At 38.4% G+C, this 20911-nt stretch overlaps 4 protein-coding genes across 4 annotated transcripts; 2 read left to right on the top strand and 2 right to left on the bottom strand.

The window, feature by feature from the left end:
- Positions 1-44: 44 nt before the first annotated feature.
- LOC135651599 (uncharacterized protein At5g01610-like) lies at positions 45-4143 on the bottom strand. The gene is made up of 3 exons (XM_065171802.1): positions 3927-4143; positions 1687-1741; positions 45-539 (listed from the first exon to the last, which is right to left on the bottom strand). Exons 1-3 carry the CDS (start codon positions 4011-4013, stop codon positions 169-171), a joined length of 513 nt encoding a protein of 170 aa, XP_065027874.1. The 5' UTR covers positions 4014-4143; the 3' UTR covers positions 45-168.
- A 362-nt stretch (positions 4144-4505) lies between these two features.
- LOC135651030 (small ribosomal subunit protein eS7-like) lies at positions 4506-7645 on the top strand. The gene is made up of 6 exons (XM_065170799.1): positions 4506-4576; positions 5527-5622; positions 5701-5774; positions 5867-5990; positions 6884-7066; positions 7359-7645. Exons 2-6 carry the CDS (start codon positions 5548-5550, stop codon positions 7479-7481), a joined length of 579 nt encoding a protein of 192 aa, XP_065026871.1. The 5' UTR covers positions 4506-4576; positions 5527-5547; the 3' UTR covers positions 7482-7645.
- A 441-nt stretch (positions 7646-8086) lies between these two features.
- On the top strand, positions 8087-18383 carry LOC104000960 (uncharacterized). Its single transcript, XM_065171477.1, has 5 exons — positions 8087-8254; positions 11463-11505; positions 14343-14905; positions 15548-15617; positions 18081-18383. The coding sequence occupies exons 1-5, from the start codon at positions 8087-8089 to the stop codon at positions 18188-18190; spliced, it is 954 nt and encodes a 317-aa protein (XP_065027549.1). The 3' UTR covers positions 18191-18383.
- Positions 18384-18509: 126 nt separating this feature from the next.
- On the bottom strand, positions 18510-20550 carry LOC135650401 (uncharacterized 38.1 kDa protein-like). Its single transcript, XM_065169681.1, has 9 exons — positions 20268-20550; positions 20114-20169; positions 19856-19970; positions 19683-19790; positions 19404-19591; positions 19268-19327; positions 19046-19205; positions 18889-18957; positions 18510-18800 (listed from the first exon to the last, which is right to left on the bottom strand). The coding sequence occupies exons 1-9, from the start codon at positions 20421-20423 to the stop codon at positions 18702-18704; spliced, it is 1011 nt and encodes a 336-aa protein (XP_065025753.1). The 5' UTR covers positions 20424-20550; the 3' UTR covers positions 18510-18701.
- Between the last annotated feature and the right edge of the window lie 361 nt (positions 20551-20911).

Genomic DNA, 20911 nt, shown 5'->3' with positions numbered 1-20911 from the left:
CATAGCCTGGAAGGAGAAGAAATAAGATCAAGAAACCACTGATATGTCACCACAATTCCAATATGATATAATTATTGAGATAGGAGGATTGACAAGGTTCAAAGAGTCCCACATCAATAACATGGTAGCTTATGCACTACGCACACTAGTAAACCATCTCATAGCAGCCTAAAACTTGTCCACGGTGATACCACCTCTAAGCACCTCATATGCATCACGGCTCCTGGTCTTCTTCACGCCGGTGGTGAAGTGGATTTTGGATCCCTCGGTGGTGATGGAATTCACTTTTGCCCAAATCAGCACTTTGGTTTTGATCCCTTCGATCTCGACCAGCTTTCCTTTCTCTAGATAACCGGTCACGATGGTTAAAAAGCGCAAGACCGAAGAATCCCTGTAGCCAACCTCGCATATGGAGGGTATGTATACAGTGAGCTTCCCTGTCTCTTCGTTGAACTCGTAGTGAGTTGCATCCTGAGGAAACAGGCCTATCGGCATATCGTATTCCCTTAGCAGTTCAGGCAATGATTTCTGCATCTTTCCTGGAAGAAAACAGTCTTTCCATGAGTTTGGTCAAGTACACAATTTGATTGGGGATTAGAACCATTGCCGTGTGTGGCACAAATACACACTATCAAACAAAAAAAATCTGAGTTATCAGAAAGAAATGACCAAAAGTCTAAAACATGTATAAACATCCTTTGATTCGAGTTAGTTGAGAGCAAATATATGTTAACATAAACGAAGTAATTTTGCTACAGAACCATAAAAATGAACGTTTGTTGTACTTTGTGCTAATGTTAGGAGATTCATTGAAGACCATACAGAAGAAATTTCATGGAGAAACCAAAGAAATGTGAGGATTCTATCTAATTCTAGATGAACTTGCTATGTCCTATACCACGCCAAACTACCTCTGTTAAGTCATTTCTAAAATTACTCGCTTGAAATTTTATACTATATGACCTGAATCAGCAAGAAACAGAATAGAACATTGGGGCAGCACTATTTATATTGAGGCCAAAGATTCTCCAAATGCGTCTTGAAGCAATGGAGAAACATTGAAGCTTCGACTGGTGGTATAGATACAATGAGATACATAACAAAAGATGGACTTGGGTTGTCATTGCAGAAGATACCTATTGTGTAATGGACTTGACTAGCTTATAGCCTCCAATAGGTGCAAAAGATGCACCTGTTAGTTTAGCATATAAATGACTTCTTATGCTTGCAATGCAAGTATACCGAAACCATGTCACAATTCCTTGAGGACCAAAAATCTGATAGAAACGTGTTAAAAGGAAAATAAGTAGGAAGCCAAAATGCATCAAGAGTTTCAAAATTGCATCAAGAGTTAGCATTGTAGATGACAAGTGAAATTAAAGAGAACAATGATGGGAAAAAAGAACAAGAAAATCATTTGGGGCAGACAATAATGTGTATTCAAGATGCAGGAACTCAACACATCAAAAAAACAAAGCAAATGAATTAAGTAAAAAAATGTGTCAGAGAAACATCAAGTATTGAAATTACGAAATAATCTAAAACAAGCAGATAAACATGAAGGTCCATCTAAAGTAACATGAAAGGAGAAACTATATCAAAAACATTATGTTTTTCACTCCGACAACATGAGGCAGACAGAAAAAAAGATGCAAATCGATGGAAACTGGAGGTTAGATACAGCACCTTTGAGCTTATTGACCAACCATTTTGCTCCCCCTTCAATGCTGCTAGAGAGTGACTGATAAAATAAACAAAAGATTATGTCAGTGGAAGACACGGGACCAATATTACCACAAAGAGAAGGCAGACAGTATTAATTGAATAGATGATCATGATCATATAAAAGATCATGATAATATAAAAAGACCTTCCTTCCTAAGCAGTTGAAAATGAGTCTAACTAATACAACCATCAACTTCTTCTAGGTTGAAACACATGGAAAACAAATATACCAGATAGCAATAATAAACATGTCACATCATAATTAAAACAATCTCAAGCAAATTGAGAAAGAATTTTACATGAAAATCCAGCAATGATATCTCGTAAAGAAAAGATTGCCAATTATATAAAAAGACCATACAATCAAGGAATCAAGTTGTCTAGTACATCGGTCTGTGGTGGTATGTTCAAGTCTGAACTAAAACCCAAAAGTCCATCTAATCAAGATGCAGTGTACCTACCGCAGTATTATGTAGCATGTAGAAGTCCAAACAAAGGCCAGTATGACAACCCCTGTTTATTTAAATTCAGCTTATCTTGCCTAGAGCTCTGTGTTTTGGCTATTTCAACTGCTGTACAGCAGAAACACCGAGTTTTTTTACCATACTGTTTACTCGGAGAACTGATCCCTCTAAAGCAATCCATTTCAATATTCTAGCCGAATCTTGAATCCCTCTTGGCTTGCAGTTTCAAAGGACCGACAAGACAGAGGAGAAGAAACTTTTCTCTCCTTCCTCTTTCCATTGCTCCCTTCTTTCTTTTCCTGATGGAAGTCAATATCAGGAGACTGAAATATCATATTCCATATTAATGTGCCATAACAGTCCACTGCAATCTGAGAGTTGGTAGACTCCCAGAATCACTTCAAGGAAAGATATTACAAGCAATAATTTTATTGATAGAACTTTCTCCTTTTAGCATCCTGTCTATCTATCAAATCTTTCTCTTAAGGTGCTCTGTTACAAATCTCACTATTTCATGTTTATGAGGATATTCTTTCTTCTGACAGAAGTGTCTCCTCTTATATAAAAAATATAATTTTTGCAATTTTAATATACTCCAATAATCACATCATAAAATATCAAGAAACAACAAAATTAATAAAAATTATGAAGTGGGAGTCATACTGAAGCAAAAATCAAAACAATAAAAAAAAAACTATAGACCATGAGAATGTGGCTCGACACTCCATCAAAATGTCTCCAGCTCATGGCCCTACATGACTCTCTAATAAATTAATTCTTCGAATATTAAGGAAGCTACTTCAAACTATTTCCCATTTCAATTCAGTGCTTCTCATGCTTGGCAAATATGGAAGTTGTTCACAAAACATCATTGCACCTAACAAGTTACCTAAGTTGTTCTCGATGACACATAAAAATAGTACTTCTTTAGCATCTCTTACATCCTGACATCTGCAATAAATCTTCTGCATCTCAATTATAATTATTTGCATCTCACAGTATCCAATATCCATCTTTAATATCATCAAGAACTGAGATAAACCTTTTCATTCATGCCAGAAATAGACACAAACACAGTATACAATTTCCTATTTGAGCTCCAAAAAACTCGCATTTCTACAGTACCCATCACCCATGTACTTAAATATCATGAATTAAAACATAATCCCAGTGAGTAATCTACATGGGGCAGGTATCAATCTGACACAGGGGTTATGAGAAAAAAGCAGAAAACATCATCTACGACGGTCCACCATACTTTTCTTTAGTATGCCCAGAATCCTGAAGAAAATAAAGAACACACCGTGTTTTTTCAATTCTTGATAGACCATCGAGCTGTACCCAATTATAGAAACATTTCGTCGGTGTTTTCTACCTTAAAACAGCGGTCGTGAGTCACTCAAAGATTCCACTTTTCATGCACCAACAAACGATTTGATTGTCCATAATAACAAGTCATCGTAAAATTCGCAATTTTCACAAAAACATCAAGTAGCTAAACTAAAAGAAAGATTAAAAAAAATATTTTTCTGGGTATTTGTGGACACTACTAACAGCATCGAAAAGAAATCCACTAAGAGGGGAAGAACTAGCGATTCGCTTCGAAACCCGAATGAATCAAGGGTTTCCCAAAAGAATTGAGCGTCAGAATCACAAGGAAACACTTAAAATCCACGAATCCAAAGGTCGAAAGGAACCATGAATGGATATGAGGGCAGGACCGGAAGGATTGCTTACGTTGATGTCGTCACCGACGGAGGAGATCTCCTTGTCGGCTCGCTTGTTGATCCAATACGATCCAACCTTGTTCAGTATCTGATCCATCTCACTGCTAGTTCTTCCTCTTGCAACGGAATCGAGAATCCAAAAGCCCCCCCCTTTCGCTTCTTCTCTTCCGAGGGCGATAAGAATTCTACAAGGGGGATGGAAGCGACGAAAGAGTCAGAATCGAGACGACTTGTCCACTGCATCTTTTCTTCTTCACTACGTTAATGAACTGAACCGGGCATGAATCGGTTTGGTTTGTGCGCAAACCGGACCGGTATGATAGCTGACTTGGTACGGCAGCCTTTCCAAAGAAATCAGTACCGTAGATCATAGCTACTCTTCCATCTTGACCGTCCCAATAACACACGTGGGCGCGCGCGTTTGACGTCCTTCCGATCTTAAATCGACGATTCTGATTGTTTACTATATTGGATGGTCAAGATTCTACTGATCAAATCACAATTGTGGGATATCTCATCCTAAGGGCAAAATTGGAATTTCGGATACCGAGGCTCCTCGCTGCCGAGGAATAAAAGAGGGTTGTCTTCCTCTGTGCGAACAAACCCTAAGAGCGCCGCTGCGGTCTCCGAGCTGTCCTTGCGTCCTCCTCGGCCCCGAAGGTACCTCCTTTCACCTGTTTTCTAGGTTCGGAGTTCCGGTGGGAACTCACTTGGTTCTCCTTTCTTCAGTTCAGATTATTTCCGATGCGAATCGATAATCACTTCCTTCTTTGTGGTTTGTTGTGTTCTCCTTCGGTGCATTGTTTGATTTCTTGTTTTCCTTTTTACGGTGTAGTTTTAGTGACAAGATCTGATTTTTTTCTATTTTTATTCAGTAGTGCGCCACAAGCTATTGCATTAGTGATCTTGATGAGACTGCCATAGTATTCATCTAGGTAGACTGTGCATAGAGATTGATGGATCATTTCAGTGCAGTTTACTTTCTTTGTACTTTTGTTAACCTTTAACTCAGTTGATAACGCTCATTGAGTTACCATGTTATTTCTTGATGATGTTGTACATATTGGAAAGAACCCATCTTTATTATCGAAAAGGGAAGAGATTCTCCACATCACTTCATCTTGGTACCTCTTATATGAATATCGGCTCTGTGAAGACTTTCCTACCAACTTGTCAGTAGGTTCTCTTATATGATAATTGGCTCCGTAATGGCTTGCCTACCTTCTCTTCAGTACGTTAATATTTAAAAAAAAAAAGCCAACAAAAAAGTTAATATTTATCTCTTGGAACATACAGACTGGTATTTGAAACCTCATAGAAGATTACATGACAACCTCATGCGTTGAAAGATGAGCCAGCTTAAGTTTGTTATGAGTTAATATAATAATCAATATAGGAAGTTTTAATTCATGAGTTATATAATCAATTTAGAATGTTTAGTATAATTAGCACATTGTTAAGTTGATGAAACGCTTATTGTTTTGACTTGTAGGTTGATGAGTCAACATCTCTGAGCAGAGCATGTGATTCAAATGCTTCTAAAATAAGAATATTATTTCTTGTTATATGTATAATGATTCATTTAGAATTTTTGGTGTTGCTTTTTGTAGGCTAAGCAATAAGAAAACAAAATGTTTACTGCAAGGAAGAAAATCCAAAAGGAAAAGGGTTTGGAGCCAACTGAGTTTGAAGACACTGTTGCTCAGGTTGTGAAACATGCTTAGTCTTGTTGTTGCTTGATGTATTTTGGTTTTAGTTGCTGATGGGGCTGCTTTTTCTTGTAGGCATTCTTTGACTTGGAGAATGGTAATCAGGAGCTGAAGAGCGACCTCAAGGACCTCTATATCAATTCAGCCATGTAAGAGTATATCAAATTTTCAGTTGTGAGATGTATGTATGTATTTTTATCCAGGAGACTAAGTATCTGAATTATTTGTTTCTCTAATGCAGTCAAATGGATGTAGCAGGCAACCGAAAAGCTGTTGTTATTCATGTTCCATACAGGCTTCGAAAAGCCTTTAGGAAGATTCATGTGAGGCTTGTTAGAGAATTGGAGAAGAAGTTCAGTGGGAAGGTTAGGCTTTGCTGCACTTCATCGTTTTGTCTCTAACTAGTTTAATAAACATCGAATTAAGTAATATCTTAACACTATAGGAAGAATGATGTATGTTGAAAAGTGTTGCTGTGCATGCAGAAAGTGCTTGTTGTGTTCATATTTCTTCCGCATGAATGATCCTGTTGGAAATATTTATTGCAACTGTTTGCAATGCTTTAAGATGCACTGATGTTGAGTAAATGTCACTGATTGAGTTGATCCTTCTTTAATATTTCTAAGACAATCAAATAGTAATCTCATGAGCTCCTAGATATTTACATTTGATTAAGTAGGAAATGGGCAAGCTCCAGAAGTAGAAATTTTTTGACAGAATGTGATTGGTGAAAATATTTTCTCTCAGTGTGCATTATTTACTTTTTACTAAATCCATGTTACTCAATTCATTGGAGCTTATCTTGGACCTGGACTGTGCGATTGGCCTTTCTTATTATCATAGTCGATTGAGATCCACAATCTTGGAAAAGTCATTGGTGATGTTCCTTAAAGATATGAGTCGAGGGATTTTTTTTTTAGAAAGCAACTTTACTAGGTGGCAAACACCCAGTATCATAGAAAAATTTCAGGTCTGTTTGCTGGAAGATGAACTAATGTCTCATTTGTCCATATCATATGTGTAGGTATTTTAGAATAATAAACCCAATCGGCATAGGTATGGTTTACACTGTAATATTCTTCATGTTGTGTGTTGTTCTTTATGTTGCTATATCAAGTAACCATACACTGTCACCAGTCATACTTACAATATTCTAATTTGTAATGATCTCTCCTATCTCTTCACATACGCAGATGCCTGTTTGTACTTGTATTTCCTTTCTTTTATGGTCCTCATTTTTTGTTATTCTTTTAAACAGGATGTAGTTCTTATTGCGACAAGGAGGATTTTGAGACCTCCAAAGAAAGGTTCTGCTGTCGTGCGCCCTCGCAGCCGGACTCTCACTGCAGTTCATGATGCCATCTTGGAGGATGTTGTGTACCCTGCTGAGATTGTTGGGAAGCGCATAAGATATCGTCTCGATGGCTCAAAGCTCATGAAGGTTAGTTTCCTGTGATCAGACTCTTTACCTTTTACTACAGGTTTAGTGTCTTCTCGTCAGTTCACATCTATAATGTATTTTGAAGCAACTGACAGTGATATTCTAAGATGTCTATGCACTAAACCATATCATGTGTATTCAATAGAACGTAGTTGTCGTTCCATTCTTGATACGGCTGTTATGGAATTGTAACTTGATTTCACCATCTGCCATGATCACTTTTTATGTTATCTCATTTTATGAAGCTGCAGAAACCAAATGGTTTACCAAATTGTTAATCTCTTTGAATCAGATTTTCCTGGACCCAAAGGAACGCAACAACACAGAGTACAAGTTGGAGACATTCACGGGGGTCTATAGAAAGCTTTGTGGAAAGGATGTTGTCTTCGAGTATCCTGTGACCGAGAGTGCATGAAATCTTCATGGGTAGATTAGGGGCATGCAGCCTTTTGAATCAAGTCAGTTTTGTTGACTTTGTCTTTTCAGTATCAAAGTTTGTTTGATTTAATGTTCAGTTAAGTTAAAAATGTTTTAGAAGACTGTTGCAGAAATGTGAGCTTTTGAACTTGTTTATCATTATTTCTAAATCATAAAGTTTATGAAATTTAAATTATTTTTGAAAAAAGTGAGAGGTGGGTTACAAAATTTTTAAAGGGTTTTTAATAGGACAAAAAAAAAATGTAATCGTATTAAACTCCAAAAAGATAATTATCTTTTAAAACTTCAGAAAGTCTTCTTTGATAATATTCAAGTGATTTTTTAATCCAAAATGATTGTAAATTCACCTTAAATTGATTAAACTTTAAGAAAAAAAGTATAAATTCAACCTTTTAAGGGGTAAAATTAATACAAATACTCATTTAAAAGCTTAAAAATGGAAAAAAAAAATATATATATATATAACTCATTTTCAAAGTTTTAAAAAAATTAAATATTTTTATAATAAAAAAAATAATTTATGTTATTTCTGAATATGGTTAACATTTGTTCTCAAATACTGACACTTTAAGTCCATCACGGATGTCGTCGTGGTCTCCTTATTCCACGCCAGAGGCCGAAGCGGGGGGCTCGGCAACTCTCGTCCTCCGGATCCTGTCGGCGGCGAAGCGGGCGACGTCCTCGAAGCTCTTCGGATCTGGGAGCAGCTTGCCCACGAAAGGCCGCGGCAACGCAAAGAGAATGTTCAACGTAATTTTTGATAGATAGACAGGAGTCTGTCTCTTTGCGGCAACGCAAAGAGAGCCATCGTCCTTGTTGCTCGGATGTACCATAGCGGACGTGGGGTAGCGAAGGAGGAGCCAAAGGTGTACCCTCGATGTTGTTCTCCTGGTGTCGGATTGGTGTTATAAAAACCATGAACGAAGCGCACGCACATGAAGCAAGGCCGACCCTCTCCTTAGCCTTCTGAGAACTTCGCGGAGAAGATACTACAAGAACAAACGAAAGAGCATCTCGACCCTCAACGTGGTTCTGAAGTCCCTACGAAGTCTCTCGACCAAAAAAAGCCTTATTTAATGCTTCGTAACCACAAGCTTTATCTACTCGTAGCCTCATCACGCGACCTCTGTCTCTTTTGCTTTATCTACTCGGAGCCTCATCACGCGACCTCTGTCTCTTTTCCGGCCTGTGTATTTCTCGCGAAGGGCCATGGTTTCAACTTACTTTAGGGTTACAATTCAGGCGCAGCACGTTACGCTCAAGCTCCAATACATTACTCGCAGCAAAAGTCTCCCTTGAACTTGGGAGTGAATGGGGTCATCTAATTTCCTCGGTTGAACTTTAGCCGCCCGGTCTCCTCTATCAGCATGTAATGGAGAGCTGATACCTTCTTCACGAAGTGGCTGATACCACCTCGGGTCTTGATGGAAACCAAGTTTTCACAATGCACCTGAAATTGTAGCAGGAAAGAAAGTTGAGGCCGTGGCCCTTCATGAGGAAATATGTAGGCTGGAAGAGAGAGAGAGAGAGAGGTGATGTGATGAGGCTCCGAGTAAATAAAGCTTGTGGTTAAGTAAACATTAAACAAGGCTTGTTTTGGTTGAGAGAGTTTGCAGGGACTTTAGAACCGACCACATTAAGAGTTTGAGAGACATTTTCGTCGTCTATTCTTGTAGTCTCTTCTCCGTGAGATCAACCTAAGGAGGAGGGTTAGCCTACGTTCAGGCACCTAATGAACCTCCGAGAAAAAACCCAAGGAATCTAAAACACTGAGCCAAACCAACGTGATTCATCTGTGAAACTCTTTTGGGTCGCCGTAGCTCTCGGCCTCCGATGCCATTCCCTTCTATCGGTATCCAATACCAAAGCTTGTCGACGGGAGAATGAACCAAACAAACACTTATATACTCGACTGGTGCAGAAAATACGACTTTTATTATTATTATTATTATTATTATTATTATTATTATTATTATTATTATTATTATTATTATTTAGGGATTCTTGATACATGCATCATGATTATAATTATATAGGATAATTTCTTTACGAAAAGCTCTTGTTTTTTTCTTTTTCCTATCGCTATGTTGATTTTTTTTCCCTCGGATAGGACTCCAACTTTTTTTAATCGAACAAAAGTGAGCTAACTTAACTCATTCAATCATCCAGTTTAGCCAATCCAAAATTTAGACTGGTTTAGATTGATCTTAAAATTATAAATAAATATAAAAAAAAATAGAGTATTAATAGTGTCATGAGTATCGTCGATTGATGAGTCGATTTGGTTAGTCCAGTATTAAAGGTGTTGACTCATCCAGGTACCTCTTCCGGGAGACTCGGTGAAGTGAGACCGCATAGGTTGTTCGATCAAAAGTCGTTCTCTTGGTGATAATCTAGTTCGAGATGGTTGGGTAAACGGATTGAGATTTTTCTGGTTACAAGGTTCCTCCCTAAGGGCTAGGTCATTCAAGTGTCTTTGAGCGACCGACGCCAGGGGTTTTGCTTGACGTGGCTCCTCCAATGCTTAAGTTGGCGTAGGGGATAAGATAGTAACGTAAACTATATGAGTAAGTTAGTGTGTTGAGAGTCCCCTCTTTCAGCGTGAGCTGATGGGTTCCTTTTTATACCTAATCCTTAAGCCTTCTTATTTGTTGGCTTAGGATAAAATCAGGTTAAGCGTCTAATCATTCTAGTCTCTGATCTTGATAAGATAGGACAGTTATTGATGGTAGAACGATTATTGCTAGTCATTAATGCGATGCACATTGGGACACAAACTATGATGTTATTTTAGGGCCGATGACCTAGAGCACTATTTAGGTATCGACCTCGATGGCAAAGGAGTTAGCATCAGACAAAATCATACATATTAATTATAAAAAAGTTAAAATTTATATTATTTATATAACTTAAAATATAATATGATAATATTATTTATATATTTTAAATAACTAATAATAAAAATATAAAGTAGAATGTATGAGGTTCTACTGCAACAATGTATTGTAAGCATAAATGATATGCTATGTGTACTAGAAAAAAAATTTATGATATGACTGAAATTAAATAATATTAGATTAGATTAGATTTTATGATATATACTTTTTGATGTCATCCGAAAAGGATCTCTATATGATCTGAGCATTGTCTTTAGATCCAAAAATCGCTGTCAATCTGTAAAAAGAACTAGACTCTCATAATCCTTTTTTCATATCTTTTCATAGGATAATTTAGATCGATAGATTATGGAGATCGAGAGAAAAATCACAATCTCTATATTCTTATTTTTAACTCTTAGAGGTCTTGTCTATTTATAGGCGATAGCATAGGATCTATAATAAGTTATTATGAGAGTTCCTCTCATCAAGAGCGTCTTCTAATAAATTTTACATGGACTTCCTTTCTATTAGCTAATAACTATAATTAGAATTCATTCATATTCATAATAACAGAAATGCCAACCAATTGGACCACAAGCATAGGGTGATCCTTCGTGAGTCCATCCATCCATCTGATTTTCTCTTTTTTATTTCTCTCTCTTCGATTGTTTTGTTATTATATATATATATATATATATATATATATATATATATATATATATATATATATATATATATATATATATATATGATAAGAAAGAAATCTTTCTTGTTAAATTGAAAAAAATAAAATAATTAATAGGGTGTCAGAAATGCTATGAATTGTAACTCAACCCAAAGAATTCTCTTTTTGTTGTTCAAATCATAGTGTTATTCATTTTTATATGTTAAGGTGATATGATGGTCAAGAACAAAGCTTTTAAAGAACTTGCGTTGGCAATGCCCATATATGGTTACTATTGAAATACTAGAATTTGAATACTTGAATTCAAGTTAACAATAGAATTATCTACTGTTATAAATTAATATTATTTTTATTTTTGATATTGGATGAAATTAAGAGTTTTTCGTGCTTGCAGAGGAAAGAGATCTCCGAGAATGAACCTAATGCAATCGATGCATGTATCATGAAGGAATATATATATATATATATATATATATATATATATATATATATATATATATATATATATATATATATATATATATATATATATATATATATATATATATATATATATGACCAAGCACACAGTGCTTCGTAGAAGCAGTCTCATTTTTCATAGCTAATCTAATGGAATTGGTGTTGCCTTCGACTCTCCCATCCCGTGTTCCTCGGACACAGCAGCTAAGGTCTTGACATCACTAGACAAAAAGAGCACAAGACAAAAACCAAAGCTTTGTCCAGAGAGAGATGCATGTATAGAGGAGAAAATTTTGACGTAAAAAAGTCGTCTTTTCTGCACCAGTTTTGAGTATATTAGAAACAGTAATATCTTATTATTTGGTTCATTCTCCCAGGCGGGAGCTTTGACGTTGGATGCCGATACGAGGGAATGACATGGGAGGCCGAGAGCTAGGTTTTAATGGCGAGCTCCCACAGACAGCACGGTGATCATGTACCCCACCCAAGGTATATTCCTACTAGAACTTTGTCTTATTAGAAGTGAACGCCATCCCCTCCTGGTGGCAACCACTATTTGGATAAAGGTTGTCCTAATCAGTTATATTACAACTTGGATTGAGATAAGTAGGTTATTTTGTTTTCAACTCGGCTTGGTCAAATAGTTTGTATATTATTGTCGATTTTGATCTTCTCTTTAGTTTCATTTATATTATTTACATCTAATTTGGAGGATAACTTTAATATCTCACCGGGTGGTTGTGGACTTATTCTCGATGATAATATTTTCTTTAAGAGGTTTATCTTAGTTGATCGCTACTTTTCGATAAATGATAATATCTCATTTGACTCGTCGTCTAGCATCGAAGGCTCTAACGACTTAAAGTTCTCAACGTTCATAATTAAATGCATCTCTCTATAGGTCGATAACTTAATTTGGCATGCATCATCTCTATCACGTCAAAACTTTGAACGGTCAATATCGTATAGGCTTTAGCTTCTTGCTTTCTCCTTTAAGTTATTCTTTCCTAAGGTATAGTCAAACAATGTCTCTTTCATATAATCATCCTTAAACACAACATGGATTGTGTTATTCTTTGGATTTATGTTAACATCACTAAAGTTTCTTCTCAACCTCTTTATGTATTATGTATATTGCGGATGTTCTCCAAAATTTTCTAGGCTTATTACGTGGCATTGCTTTTGTTAGAGATAACTAATTCTGAATCGATTGTAAACTACGTATCAAAAGGACTTTGGGATAAATAATCTAAGCATATATTGAATAGTGATTTGTTGGTAGAAGTATGCATTATCGCCCGATTGAAAGCAAACTGAAGATATGGTAAGCTTTCATCCTATATCTTCATGGTCTAAAGTGAACCTCAAAAGTTGCTCAAGAAACGCATATCATGGTCGAACACGATGGAACTCGAAAAGTCAAAATGTGTCCACATGTGTTGGAAGAATAATCGAACTACTTCTTCTATAGTAATTATCTTCTTGCAATGCATGAGGACCACCATATTTGAGAACCTATCGCCCAGTATAAAGAGATAGTCATGTCTCCATTTGATCGTAAGTAGACTACCAAAGAAGTCTATAGATATGCTCTCCCATGATCGCGATGGAACGAGCAATGGTGTATACATCCTTAATTTTGGTTGGCCAATTTTAAAGTGCTGCAATAAACACACCCTCACACGAATTGAGCTACATTTTACTATATCTGGAGTAAGTAAATATATCGTTATAGGTTCGTCAGAGTCTTGTTCATGTCAAAGTGTCTTACGACTTTCGATGAATATGCCTCTTGCATCTAAGTCACACGATTTGCTTTCTTCATCATGTAAAACTAAGCACCTTTGTAGAACAGTCCTCTTCGAAAGTGTAAATTCCACATCGATTATTGTTTTAACTTTCTACGTAATATTTTTGAATTCTATATCTTCCATATTTATAACCATGTAGTTCTCATGAAAAATATGAGCGACCTACATATACACAAACAAACAAAACTCATGATCAGGTCACGATAATATGTCAATTAACTTGTTTCGCATTTCCTTTTTGTGCTTAATCACCGAGCTGAATTGCTATACATATGGCATACACTTCATGTGTCATATTTATTATAATTTTGATTACATTTGAAGGTATTAAAGTATCCGATGGTCAATGTAGGCGATCATCTTCTTTCTTTTAAGAGTTACATGCATCAATGTTGATTGCTTGGCGTAGGCCGAGCAATTCTTTGTTATAAATTGAAAGATTCTATTGAGATTCTTAGAATATCATAGAGTAGTACATCAAGTAAACGTACATCAAATGAAAGATTCTTTTGAGTTGATCATCTTGTATCATCATTGTGTATCTCGATGCATCTGCCTCCTATCTTCCTCGGTCACTCAAATCTTTAACCTACAGCTCCTTAACAATGAATCCGCCGTCACATATCCTTAAGCTGCGCACGGTAAGCTTCGCAATCATTACCTGATTCACAACCAGGTCAGGCCACAAAAGCCCAAGATCCTGTTCAAAGTAGGAGTCGGCCCATATGTTGGTGGAAGTGTCCGAGCAGCGGCGGAGGATCTCCACCGACAGCGGCCCAGGAGCGGGCGGCCACAGCCACCGACGACCGCGGGCTTGAGACGGACAACATCACATTCTCTCCATCATTCGCCACAATCGGCCACTAGCGAGGAGGACAGGGAGAATGGCTCCCGACGCCGCCGAAGCCGGAGGACGGGGATAAGACGACTGAGATAGCGAAGGGCGATCTTACAATGATTCACTCTATTTTGAAGTCATTAAGGCTTTAGCTACAGATGGTAAGCTTACTCGAGTGGTGATGTGATTCACGACTATAGATACAGTGCGAACGGGTTCAGTGCTTCGGCCCATTGGCGGGCGAAAGGCCGCGTGGCAGCAACGGAGAAACTCCACGAGGAACGACTTAGGGACCGCCGGCGACGCCACCGACGACTTCAACTAGTCTCCACCATTCGCCACTATTTTGCAAAAGAGGCCCTTCTGTCTTCCAAAATAACGTCGAACACCCTCTTTGCGTCGCGGCCACCTTTTACGGGAAAGCGGCTCCCGGAGCCGAAGAGCTTGGAGGACGTCGCCCGCTTCGCCGTTGACAGGATCCGGAGGACGAGAGTCGCCAAGACCCCGCTTCGGCCTGTGGCGTGGAACAAGGAGACGACGTTGTCATCCGTGATGGATTTGGCGGACCTGCCGGAGGCCAGCGTCCCACTGAAGGAGGAGGTAGCGGACTGCGCGCGGCGGTGGTTCCAGGACGCGCTTAAGGAAGCCAGGGCCGGTGATGTGTCGATGCAGGTCCTTGTCGCTCAGATGTACCATAGCGGATACGGGGTGGCGAAGAACGAGCAAAAGGTGAACCCTTTATGTTGTTCTCCCGGTATTGGATCGATCAGGACACTTTTAGTTGACGGCGTTTGGATTATAGGGTTTCTTGGAATGTAGTTTTCCGATTTTCACAGTACTTTGGGGTTTTGGGATAAAGTTCGCTTTTTTTTTCCCTTATTCACTTAAGATTTCATGGTTAGGGAGAATTTTTATTGATTAGTTCTTATATGGTCGATTATATTTGTGGGTTTTGTGAAGAGAGTACCGAGGAGAAGATTGAAGCTTTTGATTGCATATTGATGAACAGTATTAGCTAAAAACAAAAGAAAGGTGAAGTTTTGAATGCTTGGTAAGTTTTGGTGCGCAGAATACGGGGCATAGCAGGCTGTATTATGATCTCAGTTGCATGCTCAGCGATTTAGAAGGTCCATGCGTTTGTTATTAGAGAAGTCCAAAATCTTCTTAATTGCCAGAGAAAATTTATATATGTTGCACAATTTCTAGCTTGAATTTTGAAATGTGCTTGTAGGATTTCTTGTACAAGTGATGTAGCTCGATGCTATTTCATAATTCTTATCTCCTACTTCTTTCTAGACAAAATTTCACTTTTCTTGTAGGTTTTTTCCCTGTTACCAGAATCTTGATAGTTAACGAGTTGGCATTTCTCAGGCAAATGTGTGGATTACAAAAGCCTCCAGATATCAGTTAGCAGTTCGGAAAGTCAGCGACAAGCATCCAGGTATCTGCCTTAGCATTTTTAACATAAAAATTCAAAATTTGAACAGAAAAGATATATTTCTTTTCTTTCATCTGTCATCCAGAATATATATCTGTTTGTAGCAGTTACAACTCTGCTGTTGGTTAACTTATGTTGATCATTGTTTTAATACTTTTCTTTAGGCTACAATGCTAGTGATTCTTATTCTGATGAAGTGAAAAATTAAGTTGGTCTTGGTCAGGTACGACTTCAATTTTCGAGAGGCATGTTGTAGCAAGTTCAAATTATGTGCATCATTTACATTATGCTCAGTATCACTTATTTCATGCTCAAGATGGCCATCTATATTGATTCATTTGGAGTTCTACTAGGTTCCGATATTTTAATTTGAATGGGAGATCTTGGTCTTGAACATTATCGAGGTTATATAGTGCTATGCTATTTTAGAATATTTGGTAATGGCAAACATATTATGGATGCTTAGAACTATGTTTCTGGAGTACATATGACTGAAACTCATTTTATAAGCTTGACTGGAGTGCATATGACATTCTTCCTCGTTTTATTCTGCCTAATATTCTTGGAGTTTATACGCTAGCCTGATCCATGTAAAACAGTCCTTGCCAGTTCCTTCATGCACAAACCAGAGCACACCCCATTCAAAGAGATTTCAAGATCCAGGCCTTGTGACATGGAACAGAGTTCAGGTGTTTTAAGGGAAGAATGCAACAAAAAAACATGTGTAACCTCTTGCTTCTGACTTCATGACAACTTAAGTGTCATGTTACTGATTCCTAATCACATATCTGAGTGTCCAACTTGCAAAGGGATAAAAAGGAAACACAATGTACCAAAAGTATAATTTCAAAAATTGCCACAAGATAGAGAAATATTACAACGTGTATATATATAAGGAGCCTTAAAAACTAAAACGACCAATTGCCAATATAATCATAAAAGGAAAAAAAATTAAGATCTGTAATCAACGATCCCATGAAGTGATCAACAAGGGGAAATGAGAATTTTCTTGACAATGTCCTGCAATTCTGCATTCCTTCAGAGCATCAGTACCGGTAATTTGGGCATCCAGCAGAGGCAACCCACTGTCTATTCAGATATGATTGTAGCACTCTGGATCTTCCTTTCTTTCTTATTACCATCATCCTAATTATATTGTCTCCTCCAACGCAAGACCTCTCACAATTATTTTGAGAATATAAACATAAATACAAATAATTACAGCAAAACACCCTTACATAATTTCCTCAACAAGCTTATAAATTGATAATCTCAGTTAGAGGAGTTTCAGTCATATGTACTCCAGACACACAGTTCTAAGCATCCATAATATATTTGTCATTTCCAAATATTCTAAAATAGCATAGCACTATATGATCTCGATAATGTTCAGGACCAAGATCTCCCCATTCAAATTAAAACATTGGAACCTAAGGGCATCTTGAGCATGATATAAGAGATGCTGAGCATAATATAACTGATAAACATAATTTTAACTTGCTGCAACATGCCTCTTGAGAATTGAAGTCATACCTGATCATGACCAACGTAATTTTTCTCTTCATCAGAATCAGAATCACTAGCATTATAGGCTACAGAAAACATATTAATACAATGATCAACAAAAGTTAACCAACAACAGAGTTGTAACTGTTTCAAACATATATATATTCTGGATGACAGATGAAAGAAAAGAAATATATATTTTCTGTTCAAAATCTGAATTTTTATGTTAAAAATACAAGACAGATACCTGGATGCTTGTCGCTGACGTTCCAAACTACTGACCGATATCTGGAGGCTTTTGTAATCCACACATTTTCTGTTCCAAGTTGTCATGAAGTCAGAAGCAAGAGGTTACACATTCTTTTGTTGCATTCTTCACACCTGAACTCTGTTCCATGTCACGAGGCCTGGATCTTGAAATCTCTTTGAATGGGGTGTGCTCTGGTTTGTGCATGAAGGAACTGGCAATGACTGTTTTACATGGATCAGAGTAGTGTATAAACTCCAAGAATGTTAGGTAGAATAAAACGAGGAAGTTGGTGTACCGAATAGGTGAGGTTTTGCCCAGTGTCTGTGTGCATTGTCTATCTCTTTTTGTTCATTCCTGATTTACATCTGAATTCAAACTCAGTATTGATCTATGCCATCCACTTTTGGTTCTTCACATGTTTTTCAAGAAATAGTTTGAGCAGTATTGATGTTATCAGAAATGGTTAATTAACTTGTTTATGATTTTAGCATAAACAAATAGGCCGTGGCATGAGTAGCTGGTATCTTGGTGACCCTCCCAATAATGTTGCTCTATATATTAGCATGTTGGCAAAATAAACATCCTCAAATTTTATCTGATCCCTTCCATTTATTAAAAGTTCGATGCACTCTGAATTTGACACTCTGCTGTTTACTTGCTTGAATTTGATTTCAACAATTGCTAACAAATTCATAATGTGTTTCTTGCAGGGTTTGCTTTGTCCAAGGTCAGTTCATATTTGGCCACTGCATTCTTAGATTTCTGTTTTGTTCGGAAGATCCACTGTGTATCAATCAATAAAGTTTCCATGAGTTCCTGAAGCTTCATGCAATCCATGACTAGTGATCCAGAATGTGTTTCAGGTCTTTTCGGCTAGATGCCGCTTTTGTTACTAAGAATTGTTTGATGTTTCTACTTTTGTGAATGTTTAGAGTTGTCGACCTTCACTCTATCTTAAGGAAACATTTTTGAATGAAATTTCTTGATAAGTAAATATTCTGGAGTGTTCATAATGTGTGTTAATTTGAATCTTCCTGAGTAATAATGCATCGACTAAAAACATATCTTCAGATGGATCTTCTATTGCTACAGGATTCTGTAAGTTGAATTTGAAGATATTATAGAATCACTCCCAACAATGATAAAACTTTTGTTACCAACTATTTGGGATAATCTAAATCATTACAAACAATTATATCCAACATATATGATACAGAAATTTCAGACCCAACACCTAATATTCACTGAGCACAAATAACGTCTTCCCCGTTTCCAGGAGATTGAAGAACGTAACGTCCTCTGTATCTTATCGCCTTTTCTGCTTTTACCCTTCATGCTCCATTACGTCTCGCTTTTCTCCATTCCCATGGCTTCTCAGGGTGGGAAGAAGCCCACAGGCCAACGCGAGCAGCTCGTGCATCTTTCTCCCACTAAGGACACATCGATCAATGCTCAGTTGCGACGAGAACTCTTGGAAGCTTCATCGAAAGAAGGCAAATGATGGAACATTAGACTAACCCTTGCAAGCTCCGGACGTTTGTCGTAGCCGACGTAGTGCCATGCAAGCCCCCGCTTCAGCATCTGCTCCTGTAGATTGAACAGGACTACGTGTTGTCAGAGACAGCGTCGAAATGGTAGGTTCAGCAATCTGATAACTTTCTTCCTCGAGTCTCACTTGAACATAGACGCCATTGCAGTAAATGTCTCCCACGCAGCGACCGTATCGATCATCTCCGAAAGCGTAGACCTTGAGACGCTTCCCTTGTACCAGTTTCACCAGTTCCTCCTTAGCCTCCTTCCCAAAGGGCATGGAGCTCTCCGGTGCATCGATTCCCCTGTTCGCTTATCAGCGAAATCACAGCAAAGTGGGCGAACTAGTCCTAAATTTGAAGCATACCTTAGCCTAATTCGATACTTCCGAGCAAGAATCTCCTCATTGTTTGGCCCAGCGATTACCCTGCAGTCGACATGATCCATGATATGGCAAAGCTTCACGAACTAGCTCGTGACAGGGAATCGCCAAAGTGGATTACCTGTAACCTGCATCAGTAATGACCTTTTGAAGTGCATCCGCCTTCTTGTAATCCTTCACAGCGCGAGCTCTTGCCCTCTCGATGGCTGCCTCGTGCACGCCTCGAGGGACTTTGGCAGACTCTCTTGGATCAGCTGTGTCTACGTACACAGTGATGGTGTCGCCATCTGCTACAGCCTTGGCATCCACCTAAAACCAGGAAACAGTTGCGTTAGACTGCATCAAGGACATTCTTCTGGCTTAGATCTCAGGTTGAGCAAGGTGATGTGCAGCATCTCACAGGAAGTGTTTGTAGCTCGTCCTTCGCTCCCTCCGGCTTAGAAGATTGAGCAGCTGGGATCTCCGGCAGAGTGTTCCGGAGTGGAAGACCATAATAAGCCAAGAGACCCTGCACATTTGATTAGTCATTCCTGATCATATACGGATTCCATTGTTTCTGTGTACTCTGCTTACCTCAACATCTGCCTTTTGGTGCCTCTTCAAGGTTCGGATCACGAGTCTGGATGCTTCTTCAGGTGTTGTTGGTGGTGGCTTGGCTTCTCTCCATGCAACTAGCAGTTTCCTGTACCTATATTGGTTTTAAAGTAGCTGAAACAAGTTAGATCACGCACTGTTTCTTCTTGGACAATCATCTGTTCCAAGCATCCTTAGTAGCTCGCAGAAATGAGCTTGTTTGTTTCCTGTATCAGATTACATCAAGCTAAATCATACCAATTAGCTTGTGCCTTCTTGGAAGAGACTACAGATTGGCTCAGTGCTTCCGGAACCTTGCAATGGCAAAATTAGAAGAGAAGTAATGAGGAATCAAAACACACACATGACTGCAAGAGGTTGAGGATGGGTGGGAAGGATAAGAATCGAGCACCTGAGATGTGATTTCAAAGTGCAAGATATCACGGGCCAGGGCGGAGACGCCGACGGTGGCGCCGGTGACGCCATGAGGCCCCAAAGATTGGTGTTTATCGTTGGGCGTTGACTCGGAGGATTTGCCGCAGAAGAAGCGGAAGAGGCTGTTCCCCATATCTCCCTTGCGTGTCTGCTTCGATGGGGTTTCTCTCTCTCTCTCTCTCTCTCTCCTTCGACGAGTGGGAAGGACGAGAGAGGGGTTGGATGTGGTCGAGGGGAGAGTAGGTCAACGAATCTAATGCCACTTTCCGACGAAGGAAGGGAGAAGGAAAAGGCCAGCGCAACGGGAACAAAAGGATGACGCGTGGAAGATCTGCATTGGCCCGACGCCGAAAGATTGGTGGCGTACACTATCGGATCCATTTAGGCATCATCATCTTTGCGTATCTTTCCTGGCCTTCCTCATCTTTGCAGCAAAGGTGCTTTAAATGTGGGGCCGTTCCCTGCCTCCAATAGAAAGTCAGGTAGACTGAGGGGTACGATAATATTTATGTAAAGCACAATAATACCTTATATTTTGGTCATTTAAAATAATACGAATTTACTTAATTGTCACCGAATCATTATTTATTCGAGCAAAAATGAATGGTAATTAGTCTAACA

The sequence above is a fragment of the Musa acuminata genome, chromosome BXJ3-10, assembly GCF_036884655.1.
Source record: "Musa acuminata AAA Group cultivar baxijiao chromosome BXJ3-10, Cavendish_Baxijiao_AAA, whole genome shotgun sequence".
Lineage (NCBI taxonomy): Eukaryota > Viridiplantae > Streptophyta > Magnoliopsida > Zingiberales > Musaceae > Musa > Musa acuminata.
This window is presented reverse-complemented; position numbering and strand designations above follow the sequence as displayed.

Bases quoted from the DNA above. Each gene is read 5' to 3' on its own strand.
- LOC135651599 (XM_065171802.1), bottom strand. From the start codon at position 4,013: ATGGATCAGATACTGAACAAGGTTGGATCGTATTGGATCAACAAGCGA. The intron at 1,742-3,926 runs GTAAGCAATCCT...TTATTTTATCAG, and splicing joins CCGTCGGTGACGACATCAAC to TCACTCTCTAGCAGCATTGA. The intron at 540-1,686 runs GTGCTGTATCTA...GTTTTCTTCCAG, and splicing joins GTTGGTCAATAAGCTCAAAG to GAAAGATGCAGAAATCATTG.
- LOC135651030 (XM_065170799.1), top strand. From the start codon at position 5,548: ATGTTTACTGCAAGGAAGAAAATCCAAAAGGAAAAGGGTTTGGAGCCA. The intron at 5,623-5,700 runs GTTGTGAAACAT...TTTTTCTTGTAG, and splicing joins TTGAAGACACTGTTGCTCAG to GCATTCTTTGACTTGGAGAA. The intron at 5,775-5,866 runs GTAAGAGTATAT...TCTCTAATGCAG, and splicing joins CTCTATATCAATTCAGCCAT to TCAAATGGATGTAGCAGGCA.
- LOC104000960 (XM_065171477.1), top strand. From the start codon at position 8,087: ATGTCGTCGTGGTCTCCTTATTCCACGCCAGAGGCCGAAGCGGGGGGC. The intron at 11,506-14,342 runs GTATCATGAAGG...ACAGATGGTAAG, and splicing joins ACCTAATGCAATCGATGCAT to CTTACTCGAGTGGTGATGTG. The intron at 15,618-18,080 runs GTATCTGCCTTA...TGTTTCTTGCAG, and splicing joins AGTCAGCGACAAGCATCCAG to GGTTTGCTTTGTCCAAGGTC.
- LOC135650401 (XM_065169681.1), bottom strand. From the start codon at position 20,423: ATGGGGAACAGCCTCTTCCGCTTCTTCTGCGGCAAATCCTCCGAGTCA. The intron at 19,791-19,855 runs GTAAGCAGAGTA...TCAAATGTGCAG, and splicing joins ACCAAAAGGCAGATGTTGAG to GGTCTCTTGGCTTATTATGG. The intron at 18,801-18,888 runs GTTAGTCTAATG...ATGTGTCCTTAG, and splicing joins AACGTCCGGAGCTTGCAAGG to TGGGAGAAAGATGCACGAGC.